Raw genomic sequence first — 13,060 nt, 5'->3', positions numbered from 1 at the left:
TGTCCCCTCCCCCCTTCCTGGCATAATATGGTCGATTATATGCCACTCTTAATTTTACATAACTAACTTATTGAATTATATTGATTATGAAGTACAGAGACATTTCAACCCCCTTTTTATTACCTACTATGTTGACGTACTCTAAGTAAACAAATCTTCCAAATTTTCAATACAAAATTTGTCATTTCCCTCTTTACTATTTGTTATTATCAGGGATCTTAAGGGATAAGACAATTTATGGTAAATTGAAGTACGTTCACAATGACAAAAAATTATTGGATTAAATGTTTAAAACCAACTAATCAAAATTTCTAAAAGTACCCAATGTTTTTTTGGCCTGATAATCACACATATACTACAGACACCTCTTTGATAGAACGACCTTTGCCTGGGAGTCCTAACTGTGCATGGTAATGTTTTGTGCATACTCGAAGAGATAGAATTTTTAATTTATAAAGGCCGATGTTTATCATTCCGTTTTAAACATGCAAATTTTTTACTTTTTTGTTAAGTTTTTTTGTACAATATATTTATCCTATTCTTCTGATTTTTAGAATAGTTATTTCTAGAACAACAAGGTACAATTTTATAAGCAAAGCATTTTCCATAATAAAGTCCTAAAAATATGAGTATGCCTTTAAACAGTATCCTGTATTTAATAATTTTTTTTCATCACACCTTTATATAAATCTGTTTATAAAGTTTTGACACTCTACAAGTGTTTAGGTTCATTTCTACATACTGTTTAACTTTAGAGCTTCGCTATTATGGATGTTATCATCCTAGTTTATTCATTTCCATTCAGTTTTCTGAACAAGGGCGAAACCAAAGCTTACCTGAAAAACAAAACAAAAATTATTTAGATTCAAATTATGATATTTAAATTATGTAGAGACAGTGCTCATCATATAGAAATAATAAATTTTAAAATTGTTGGTCGCTAGAGGCCCGGGTCAACAACACTAGTATATTTTTATGATTAATTTTTAATACGATACGATACATGATTTTTAAACATGACTCAGAACTGGTTCTAATCCAACTGATATTGATCGGTTTCGAAGCCATACAGAAAAAAATACGTTAATAATATCAATTTAATGAACACTGGATTAAAACCGGTTCTCAGTCCTACTGAAAAATCATGTATAGCATCTTATTCAAGACAATTATGTTCTAAAAATAATATCTACCTATCAACAAATGAAATAGTCATTGTGCAATGATGGAATTCATTTACATTTTTTTTTATTAATTATATCTGAAATTTAATTATTAATATTATTAATTGTTTTATATGTTATTAATGTTGATAATTGATTATTGTAGCCATGTTAGTATATTAATTATATTTCTTTTGAGAGAGTTATAAAATATATATAATAGTTATAAGTTATTTCTCGCATCGTATTATAAACGGCTTTCCGCGGATATAGAATGTACAATAATAATATTAAAACCAGTTTTTAAAACTGCTTTTAATCTTTTGCTGATTTTACATTTTTATATTCGTAGAAAGCTGGATATTATACGATGCTAGACATAGTTTTTTCGTATGGATGAGAACCGGTTCCTATCCACCGGATTCGAATGAATACGAGAAAAAATATTCCCTGGACCTATGTGAAGCCTCCCTGTAGAGGACAAGCATATCGGTTCAGCGATCGCTACAAACATACACAGATACACATACTGTTACTTTTATATAGGGATAAAACTAACATATTGTTCTCTTGATAAGTAAGAAAGAAAATTATTTTGAAAACTTTTTATTTTAATAGTAATTTTATTTTTATCGCATCGTTTAATACACATTTTTCCATGGATAATAAAATTAAAAATTAATATCACGTTTTTTATTTTATCATTCGAAGAAAAGTGTCTGTAATCCGATACTATACATGAATTTTTAGTAGGGCTGAGAATCGGTTCTAATCCAGCGGATATTAACCGTTTTCGAAGCAATACTGGAAAGAAAATTCATTATGAAAGTTTTTATTTAAAAACCATTTTAAAATATGTTAGGTACCTACTCTTTCTATGCATATTTACAATAATTATGTATCGTATCGTATTATAGACAGCTTTCCGAGGGTATTAAAATGAAAAATCATAAGATTTACAAGCAGTTTTGTTAGCCCTGAGTGGCCGAAGGCCAGGCCTAACAAGACTAGTATTAATCTTATGATTTTTTTTTTAATTTTCGTGAAAAATTGTCTGAAAATCAATGCTATACATGATTTTTTAATATGGCTAAAAACCGGGTTTAATCCACCGGATATTAAACAGTTTCGAAGCAATACTGAACAGAAAATTCATTATGAAAGTTTTTTGTTTTAAAAGTATGCATTGCATATTTAGAATTGGTTTATATAAGAATAATCAGAATAGTTTATTAGCTATTGTTTTCCATTTTAAAACCTACACTGCACACTGGTCCGGAGGGGTCAACAATTCAATTTTTCCTACCCATCAATTTAGACAAAAGTTGACCTGCCAGCCTTCAAAGACATCCTGGGCCACCTATATTTTAAATATCAACCCATGTTGATAATATGTTTTTTGAAATAATTTGGGGCCAAAGCTGCAGAACTCTAAAATCTAAGAACGTATTATTGACATTGTTAAATTGGCTATACTTGCTTAAATCTGATAAAATCAAATATCCGCATAATGGAAATTGTCCAACTAAAATAAGTCCTATATAAGTTCAAAAATTATTTATAACACAAAAAATGGTACAAAATGCAAAAATGTGGTTTTTTTTCTTAGTTTTTAAGATAAGGGTAAGTTTGGCAAAATTTTCTTATTGAGTACTCTCTGAGCTTTTCGCATGTTTATTAAAGAGAATTCGTTGATATTGTAATTGACTTCATATTTCACGATATATATGGCATCCGATTTTGTTCGTTTTGTGCAATATCTTAAAAACTATTAGATCGATTAAATTTCATCGATGTTATAATTTAAAATCATTCCGAACGCGTAGAGGGGGGAAGGATCTATTTTTGCGGAGTAATATCTGAGAAACAAAATGAAAACATACGAAATAGCTAAATAGTATAAAAATCTGTTATATTTCATGTAGATTAGTTAAAATAAATTTCTAAATGTCAATTTTATTGTTTTATATTCATATAATTGATATTATTCTTTCAGCCTACTCTTTATGTGTCTTCGTAAGTCTGTCTGCTACGCTATGCGAGTACTTGTGTGTGTGTGTGTGTGTGTGTGTGTGTGTACTTAGACTGAGGTTATCTATAATACAAAGTAGAACGATGTCTGTCTGTCTGTCTGTCCGTCTGTCCGTCTGTCTGTCCGTCTGAAGCTTAAGATCTCAGTAACTACTGAACTGATTGAGCTCTACTCTTCAGGGAATATACCTACTGGTCCTGTGATGGTTTTAAGCTATTTTCTTGGGGGGTGGGACACCCGCAACCCCCCCAAAAAATGAAAAATAACCCCCCCAAAAAAAAAAAAAAATTTTTTTTTACTATTTCTTTTTCAATCTAAAATACTAAAAATCATGTTGATCAAACCTCTTGGGGGGAAAAGCCCCTAGAGGCTAGGGGCGAAGCCGCTAGTACAATACATAGTAATAACCGAGAATACATACACAAATTCAAAACATAAACGATTAACAAACGCATTCATTGGCGCGCTATAGCCTTTACTGCAGGAATAACAATTGATTAAACTGATTTTTAAATGGATTAAATCAAGACAATATAGATAAAATGATCAAGATATTTAAAAAATCGCGCAAATTTGAAATTTGCAGCTAGTGAAAAACTGGTTATACTTACAAAAAATTTTACTTCACATGATATTTAGCCAATGCAATTGTCTACAAAAAAGTATTTCAGAGTCTTCTTGATTTAACAACTCCTTCCCGCCCTAAATGTCCAATAAAACCTCGGGAACGGCAAAAATTAGACTTTAAAGGTCATTTTAACGGTCTTTGACCTTTGAGGTCATGTATTTTTTTTCTCATAAATGGACTCCCTGACCCCTAAAACCCCCAATTTGCTGTATTGGGCATTAAAATCGGCCAAGAGACGGCTGAAAACGAATTGTTGACCCAAAACTGCGTTTTCAGACCAGTGTGCACTGTATAACTGTTAAATGCAACATTGGATTTATTATTACATGGATCCTACACCAGATTTTAGTGTTCTCTACTAAATTGAAACTCGCAGTTCATCAAAATGCAACTTTAAAGATGGTCGATTACTTCTACAAAAAGTGTTCTTTTACAATATTAAAATATGTTTATTTTTCCAAAAGTTTTATAAAGTTTTTGTCTGAAACTTAAGATTTAAATAACTACAGAACGGATTGAGTCTTCATTTATAGGGAAGTTTCGCATAGGCCATGGCATGGTTTTAGGCAATTCTTATTTTAGATTAAATCCCTGGGTTTGTTTCAAGCTTTTTTTTTATAAATACACAGCCACTAGGCGCTGGGGCGCAGCCGCTAGTACATAAATAAAATAATTCACACGCGATTCAATAAATTAAAACCTCTCACAGGGTGTTAGGTATTATATTCTAATAGATTTGATTTTTAGTTAGGATCTAGTTATCCACTGAACCTAATTGAGTTTTTAATTTAAAAAAAAACTCTAAAATAAGTATCTAAACGATTTTAAACTATTTCATTTATTTACTTGTTAAGTGTTTTAGACTATTTTTATGCTAGTTTTTAAAAAGAATTGTGGTATAAAGTAGTAAAGTAGTATGATCTCGGTAATTGCTGGGCAGAAATGATTTTTAAATGTCTTGAGAAGGTTTTAGGCTATTTTTTATATGCGACCCATGCGGGGATATTTATGAATCCCCTGCATCATGTAACCTAACCTATCCCTATCTCACGATATGAATATACAGGGATCTTAAGGGATAAGACATTGGATAATAAAAAAATACAAGTTTCCATTGATGATAAACATATTTACCCCTTCCGTAGATGAAAAGGGTGGCCATTACTAATTCAAAACCAACCAATCAAAATTCAATAAAAGTTTCTAAAGTTATAAAGCCAACGAACAAAATAACTTGTTTCGAAAACCTTGGGTACCAGTTTAATTTACAGTCCAATGTCCCCTCCCTCCCTGTATACATGCAAAGATAAACAAGCCACATTTAATTAATTTCAAATATTTTTTCATAAAAGTTGGAAAAATTATGCCGATAAGTAGAGCAACAATAATAATTTAAAACCATATCCCAACTGATGATACACAAAACTACCCCTTCTGTAGTTTACAATTATTGGTTGAAACGTTTGGACCCTCAACTTGATGAACCAACCAATCATATTTCACAATCCCCAATGTTGTTAAGTCAACGAAAAAGAAAACAGTATTGAAGAATTTGGGGACTAGTGTAATAAACAGTCTAATATCAACACCCTTCCTGGTAGAACATATATAAAATGATATACATTGTCTAAATAATGATTATTTAATACTTCATAAGTTTTATACTTTAGAGGCTATTTTTCTAACGTTTACGTATGATATCTTTGAAAATAATTAAATATTTCATACTAAGATTCTAATCAACGCATGATAAACTATTTTGATAGATATATCAGTGATCTTAAGGGATAAGACAATGGACGATAAATTGATATATATCCCCAATGATGATAACTAACATTACCCTTTCTAAATGTTGGTTGAAAAGTTTTGACACTAAAAATTTTGGAAGTCTGAACAACACCTAAAAGTTTTTTATTATCCAATTAAACTTTGGGTAGCAGTGTAATTTACATTCAAATGTCCCCTCCCTCCCAGTTTATCAATAATAGTTTAATCAATATTTTTAATCTCAAACACAAAAAATCCACAAAATAAAAATCTACAAAACGCGCACACCCCAAAAGTCCCCCTTTCCCTTTTATACTCCCTGTCCTTACCCACTTCCCTTTTCACGTATACTGCACCCCTGAAGCAGAATATAAATTCCCCATGTAAATATTTCCTCCACCCTAGAGCTACGTACCGATGACTAATTTTATAGTCTGTTATGTAAAATGACCATTTTAGACATATTTGTGGCCTTTATATGCTTTTATTTATGAATATCTACGCTATTTTTCTCTAATACCTTTATTAGGAAACGATATCTTTGTATTTGTCAGTCTGTATGTACCGAAGGATCTCGCTAACTTCTTTACCGATATAATTCTCCTTTATAATGTAGCTTCTTATAGGTCCTGGGAAGGTTTATAAACATAATTTAAAGCATTATATGTATAAAACTGTCTTTGCGACGTACAAATCCTAATAATATTTAGAAAAGCTTCGCTTTTTACAAATAAATAATTTCTATAATAAAAAATGTCCTTCTAAAACAATTCATTAAATATTTCCCTTAAAAAACCCTCCAGCAGTTTTTTTTGTAAGCGAAGCTACTCTAAAACAATTAACAATGTATGTACGTCTTTTCAACATTTTTAGTTTACCAAAGGTTTCTCCTCTCCCCATCACTCATTTTGATGACGTCAGGTAACTTTTTAAGCGACTTTCTGAACCCACGTACGTTTTCAGGGTGGGTTTAGACTATTTCATTTAAAGAGTATTGGGATGATTTTAGGCTATTTTTCAATCTTTGAATACAGAGCTGCCCCAAGATTCTAGGGGCACAGCCATTAGTTAATTATAATACATCCTTTCATAGCTGCGTTGTTTTTGGAACTTATTATTCTCGTTGTTGTTGTTGTTGTAGCCACGGGCACAGCGCTCAACCGCGTTCATCTTCATCTTGATTTTCATCAAGAAGGCCGAGAAATCTGGCTGCTTCTACCGGGTTCAGCCATAAGTCTCTGGTGGTCAGGTTAGTTGGGTTTTGTGCACAGTTAAAGAGATGATTAGTGTCGTGATTTGGTTGGTTGCATTTTGGGCAGAGATCGAGAGTAGGATCTTCACGGATTCTGGCGATAAAACTGTTTAGGTCGTTGCTAAATCCAGATCTATAACGAGCAAGCATTGTTCTAGCTCTTTTAGGGAGCTGTTTTTCAGTTTTATCAATAGGTGGTGCTGGTTCATTCAGGACTCTGTTGTATTTGAGGTTGGCAATTGTGCTGGAAACTGAGTTTGTATGAATCTGTTTTACAAGATTCTTGTAAACTGTGTTGTCAAGGCCATCAGGGGGAATCATGTTTTTGACTTCTTCCCCAAATGCTGTGTCCAAAGTATTTCTCATAATACGTGGTGGTTTTGTTACCAGTGGTTTATTGTTTGGATGATGTTCCTGTCTGGTGGCAAGATGGAATTGTTTTGACAGCATTTGACAGTGATTCTTTACAGGCATCATTTTACATTCTGCATGTAAGTGATCGTCACCTGTAATTCTGAGACAGCCTGTCACAGTTTTCAGGGCAGCATTCTGAGAGGTTTGGAGTTTGTCCCACATGTCATCTGCCAGATTTAGGCTCCAGATTGGGCAGCAATAATTAACGATGGATTGGCCAATTGCTTTGTAGGTGGTGAGAAGAACTTCTTTTTCTTTACCCCAATCTGTACCTGACAGTGATTTAAGTATGTTATTTTTGGAACTAACCTTTGATTTTATGTCTGCGGCATGTTTTCTGAATTTAAACATGTTGTCAAAGGTGACTCCTAAAATCTTTGGATTTCTAACTGTTGGGACCTTTTCATTCTTGATGTATATAGGTAGGTCAATGCTGGCTTCGTTAGAAAAAGTGGTGAAAATAGTGGCTGTAGATTTAGATGGAGAAATCATTAAGTTGCGGGTTTGAAACCAATCATCCAAGATGTTCAAATATTGGTTTATTTCAGCGCATAGGGGTTCATGAAGTGGTCCAGAGTTTAAGATGGTGTTGTCATCTGCATAGCCAGACAGTTTAATGTTGCCAGGTGGTTGTGGCATTTTGGCCATGTATAGGTTGAAAAGCAGTGGGGAGAGAACTCCCCCTTGTGGAACCCCTTGTCTCATCTTTCTAAATGTTGATTTTGAGCCACGGAATTCAACATATGTTTGCCGTCCTCTGATGTAGGCACAGAGAAAGCGTTTTATGTGACCATTTAGCTCAAGGTTGTAGATGTCTTCCATCAAAAGGTCATGGTCAACAGTGTCGAAGGCCTTGGACAAATCAATAGCGACAGCTACAGTTCTGTTGACAGGCCTTTTCATGTTGAGTCCGGTGGTGATGTGTTGGCTAATGTCGTTGAGGGCTGTTGTTGTTGAGCGGCCCTTGCGAAATCCATGTTGATGGTCAGGGAGGTCAATGGCAGCTGTGATCTCAGGTAGAAGTATGCTCTCTAGTATTTTAGCTGGTGGAGAAAGTAGTGATATAGGTCGATGGCTTGACCCTTGGTCCACTGGTTTCCCAGGTTTAAGTAGGGCAATGATTCTGCTTTGTTTCCAGATGGCGGGTATTGTAGCAGTATTGACAACATTATTGTAGATCTTAGTCAGATATTTGATGCCGTTTGGACCAAGATGTTTAAGCATTAATGGAGAGATCTCATCTGGTCCTTGAGCTTTAGAGTTCTTGGCAGCCTTGATGGCTTTGGCTGTCTGGGCTACAGTGATATTAATGTTAGGATCAGATGGTTTCTTCTTTAGGTTCCTGAGAATGTTTCTGGATCGTTGTGTAGGCTTTTTGTTTGTTGTAGGTGTGAATTGACGATTGAATTTGTTGGCTAACTTCTTTGGATTATTATAGACCTTGTTATTGAAGCTAATGCCTTGGTTGTTGGGTTGGCTTGGTTTTTTAGTTAGGTTTTTTACTGTTGTCCATAGCTTCTTGGTGTTGGCTGCACATGTGTTGAGATGTTCCTTCCATTTTTCTTTCTTGTGATCGTTGATTTTATTTTTGATGGTATTGTTAAGTTCAGGGATTCTGGGATCAGATGGATCATTTCTCCTAATTTGATCACGTTCTTCCATCATATTTAGTGCATCAGTAGGAATTTCATTTATTACTCGCATTATTCTGCCTGCAGGGATGTGTTTTTTAGCAGCAGATTGTATGGTTTTTCTGAAGAATTTCTCATCTTTATGTACATTATTTGTGTGGTAGGCGTCGGCAAATATTTCTTCTGTGGAGGCAGTAAACTTTTCCCAGTCAGCTTTAGCAAAATTAATGTACTGTCTGTCTTGAGATTTTATTTTTTTGATAGAAGCTTTTATTCCAATCAAAATTGGAAGATGGTCAGATGAAAGTTTTACTTCAGTTCTCCATTCGCTTGTTGCCATTAAGCTGTTGGATACAAGACTAATATCTGGTGATGATCTTGAATTAGATGTGATTCTTGTTGGAGTATCTTCGTTTATAATTCCATATGGTTTATCATTGATAATGTCTGCAAGGTCTCTACCTCTAGCATCTTCAGTTCCCTCTGAAAACCAGAGGGGGTGGTGAGCATTGACATCGCCCACTATGACCGAGGTGTTATTTAGGTCATCAAAGATGTTATTAAGTGGTGGTGAGTATATTCTCGTGAAAGAAATCCTTGATGATAAAAATTAAAACAATTGTGTGTCGATTAAATGTTTAAATTTTTTTATGGTCAAAAATGACATTTTTTTTTAAAGTGTAGAGTGTAGCTAAATTGTAATTAGACTCCAGAATGGCTTCGAAACCGATTAAAATCCACTGGATGAAAAACAATTCTCACTCATACTGAAAAATCATGTATAGCATCGAACAATTTTCCACAAAATTTAAAATAAAAATCACGAATTAATACCAGCTTTGTTAGATTGGAACTTCGGCCCCTCGTTGCTAACAAAACTGGTGTTAACCTTATAATAACAATTTCTTATATATATTTTGAGTTTGAAATCCGTATATAAGCAATAAGTTACATATTATTCACCTTATTTTATAGACAGACGGACGTCAAATCCCTAGTTATATACTACATAGCTTTAAAATATTTTAATGTAATAAAATTCAACGTGAAAATAAAAATTCCTTTAAATCAAAAATGTCATTTTTTACATCAATAGAGGGATAAGACAATCCTATTTTTAGAAAGTAGTAAAAATGATCTCGATAACCACTGAACGGCCTTTCTTTACATATAGGTCCCGTAATGGTTTTAGGCTATTTGTTTTAAGATTTAAATTTTTTATGAGGAGCTAAATTCTTCTTCTATTTCCCCCAATCAGTGAATTTTCCCAGAAAATTTGTAAATTAGGAATCGATATATTATTGCTTGGATGTTGCACCAGATTTTCATGTACTCTGATAAAGTGAAGCTCTCAGCTGGCTAAATTGACAATAACTCCAATCCACCCCCTTTACTTTCCCTCTTTCTAGGTGAACGAACTGGCCCATAGAAAAAAGGTCTATATTAGCAAGCTGAATTGATGATAAATTTTCCCCAGTTAATATATCCACGTATATCCTATATCCATTATATTTTGTCGTCAAGCAAAGAAATATGTGTATTTTTAACTAGCATACAAATTATTTCAATATTTCTAGGTAATTACAATTTTCGAGCAATGTTTCAGTTCAAAATAGAAAAATAATGATCATATAAGAGGCGCAGCAATAACAAGTAAAGGATAGGGGGACTGCCATTTTTATATATTTTTATCAAGAAATACTCAATTAAGTTTATAAAACTTTGGGTACCAGTGTAATTTTGTATTTCAATGTCTCTTCTCTCGTATAAATCTGTAGAAAATAGCTACTGCTTTGATAAAATAGTCTAAAACCATCCAAGAACCTATGTAAAGCTTTCCTAAAACGATCAACTCAATCGTTTAAATGAGAAAAAAACTTACTACTTTATTTAATTGAACTAGCGGCTACGCCCCTAGAGGCCTCAAGTGGCACATTAAATGTTTTTTTTTATTTCAAATATGTAATTATTTCTATGTTGCGTTGAAGTCTCTACACGTTAATTTTTTTTATTCTCGATTTTTTTGTGATTTCTCTTGGGAGGTACCCTCCCACAAAATAGTTATAAACCTTTATATTTGAAATTTGGATGCATTAGTAAAGTATTATTTGAAGACATAGATATAATGGAATAATCGCCTAATCCTTTTAAAACTTTGTATTTCATATGTTTACTAATTAATGTCTACAAAGTTTAAGATTATGTCTCTAAATGAATTAGCATAATGTAATACCTTCTATTTAATTGTTTAAATTGAATTATCCGTATATTTATAAAAGTGTCTGTGTTTATGTCAATCTGTTTGTACCGTGGGATCTTGCTAACTGCTGAACCAATATGGTTCTCCTTTACAATGTAGCTTCTCATAGGTCCTGTGAGCTATTATTACTATTTTGTGGAAGGGTACCACCAAATTCCCATGAGTAATCGCCCCTAGCACGAAATGACCCACAACGAAAATTATTTTTTCTATTTAAATCTAGATTTGAAAATGGGAGAGGTCGACTTCCGCCCCCCCCCCTCAAACCTCAAATGACTCATTTGTCAGCATGTTATTTTTACTACTGTATTTTCTATTTATATTTTATCTACTGTATTACAATTTAATTTTCTATTTTCATTTATAATGTTATTATTGTGTTATTGTTTCGCCACTTATGGACTTAATTATCCTTATTTTAATTTTATTTTAAAGTTTTAATTATTGAAACAGTTTTTAAACAAGGATGACATTTTTAAGATTAGTAAAGATTTTAATTTGATATCAAGTGTAGCTTAGAATTAATATCCGGTGGATTAGAACTGGTTCTCAGCCATACTGAAAACTCATGTATGGATAGCATCGAATTAGAGATAATTTTCCATGAAAATAAAAATAAAAACCATAATATTAAAACTAGTTTTGTTAGCCCAGGCCTTCGGCCCTCGGGGCCAAAAAAAACAGGTTTTTATATATATCTTATAAAAATTGTGCTACATTACTGTCTTTGTTAAAGTGTAGGTTCGCTACATACATATAAAGTATTAAAACCAAAACAGAATAATTTAATCAAATAATAACTTTAAATTTAGTGTGTAATCACTTCCACATATGTAGCATAAAAATAGCCAATTAAGACACCCTTCTCACTTGAATATCGGTTCAGTGATTACCGAGATCTTTACGGGCAAGAAAATATCTTGCTAACTACTATTAATAAAGATTGGCCTCTTTGAGAATATAAGAGTTATCTATTGCATCGTATTATAGACAGCTTTCCGCGGATATAAAAATCTAAAAATTTATCTAATTAAAACAAACTTAGTATTAATATTATGATTTTTCTTTTAGTATTTGTGTAAAATTGACTGTAATACGATGCTATACATGAACTTTCAGTATGGTTGAAAAGCAGCGGATACCAATCAGTTTCAAGGCCATATTGGAAAATGCGACAGTGAATGCCCACCATTGAATCTTCTTTAATGATATCTGACAGATTATGTAACACAGATATATGTAACATTAAGAATCATATAATACACAGATAAAAAAAAGAGATAGGAAGAGACAGAGAAAGACAGAGGGAGAGACAGAGAGAGAGAGAGACACAGAGAGAGAGACAGAGACAGAGAGAGACAGAGAGAGACAGAGAGACAGAGAGAGACAGAGAGACAGAGAGAGACAGAGAGACAGAGACAGAGACAGAGAGAGAGAGAGAGAGAGAGAGAGAGAGAGAGAGAGAGAGAGAGAGAGAGAGAGAGAAAGAGAGAGAAAGAGAGAGAAAGAGAGAGAAAGAGAGAGACAGAGGGAGAGACAGAGACAAAGAGAGACAGAGAGAAAGACAGAGAGAGAGAGAAAGAGAGAGAGAGACAGAGAGAGAGACAGAGAGAGAGGGAGAGACGGAGACAGAGACAGACAGAGACAGAGAAAGACACAGAGAGAGAGACAGAGACAGAGAAAGAGAAAGACAGAGGGAGAGACACAGAGAGAGAGAGACACAGAGAGAGAGACAGAGACAGAGAGAGACAGAGAGAGACAGAGAGACAGAGAGAGACAGAGAGAGACAGAGAGAGACAGAGAGACAGAGACAGAGACAGAGAGAGAGAGAGAGAGAGAGAGAGAGAGAGAGAGAGAGAGAGAGAGAGAGAGAGCGAGAGAGAAAGAGAGAGAAAGAGAGAGACAGAGGG

At 33.6% G+C, this 13,060-nt stretch overlaps 1 protein-coding gene across 3 annotated transcripts in view; it reads right to left on the bottom strand.

The window, feature by feature from the left end:
* Nucleotides 1-13,060, bottom strand: part of LOC145325754 (uncharacterized) — a 183,972-nt gene that overhangs the window by 129,327 nt on the left and 41,585 nt on the right. For 2 of the 3 annotated variants that reach the window (XM_080168693.1, XM_080168695.1), the window contains exon 1: nucleotides 1,194-1,263. The exons of the other annotated variant lie outside the window; for it this stretch is intronic. In XM_080168693.1, coding sequence (XP_080024819.1) covers nucleotides 1,194-1,216 — 23 coding nt within the window. In that variant the 5' untranslated portion in view covers nucleotides 1,217-1,263. Of the gene's footprint in view, nucleotides 1-1,193; nucleotides 1,264-13,060 lie in introns of those variants that run through there. 3 annotated transcript variants of the gene reach the window in all.

Source organism: Acartia tonsa, chromosome 8 (genome assembly GCF_053477335.1).
Source record: "Acartia tonsa isolate MP-2025a chromosome 8, ASM5347733v1, whole genome shotgun sequence".
NCBI lineage: Eukaryota > Metazoa > Arthropoda > Copepoda > Calanoida > Acartiidae > Acartia > Acartia tonsa.
This window is presented reverse-complemented; position numbering and strand designations above follow the sequence as displayed.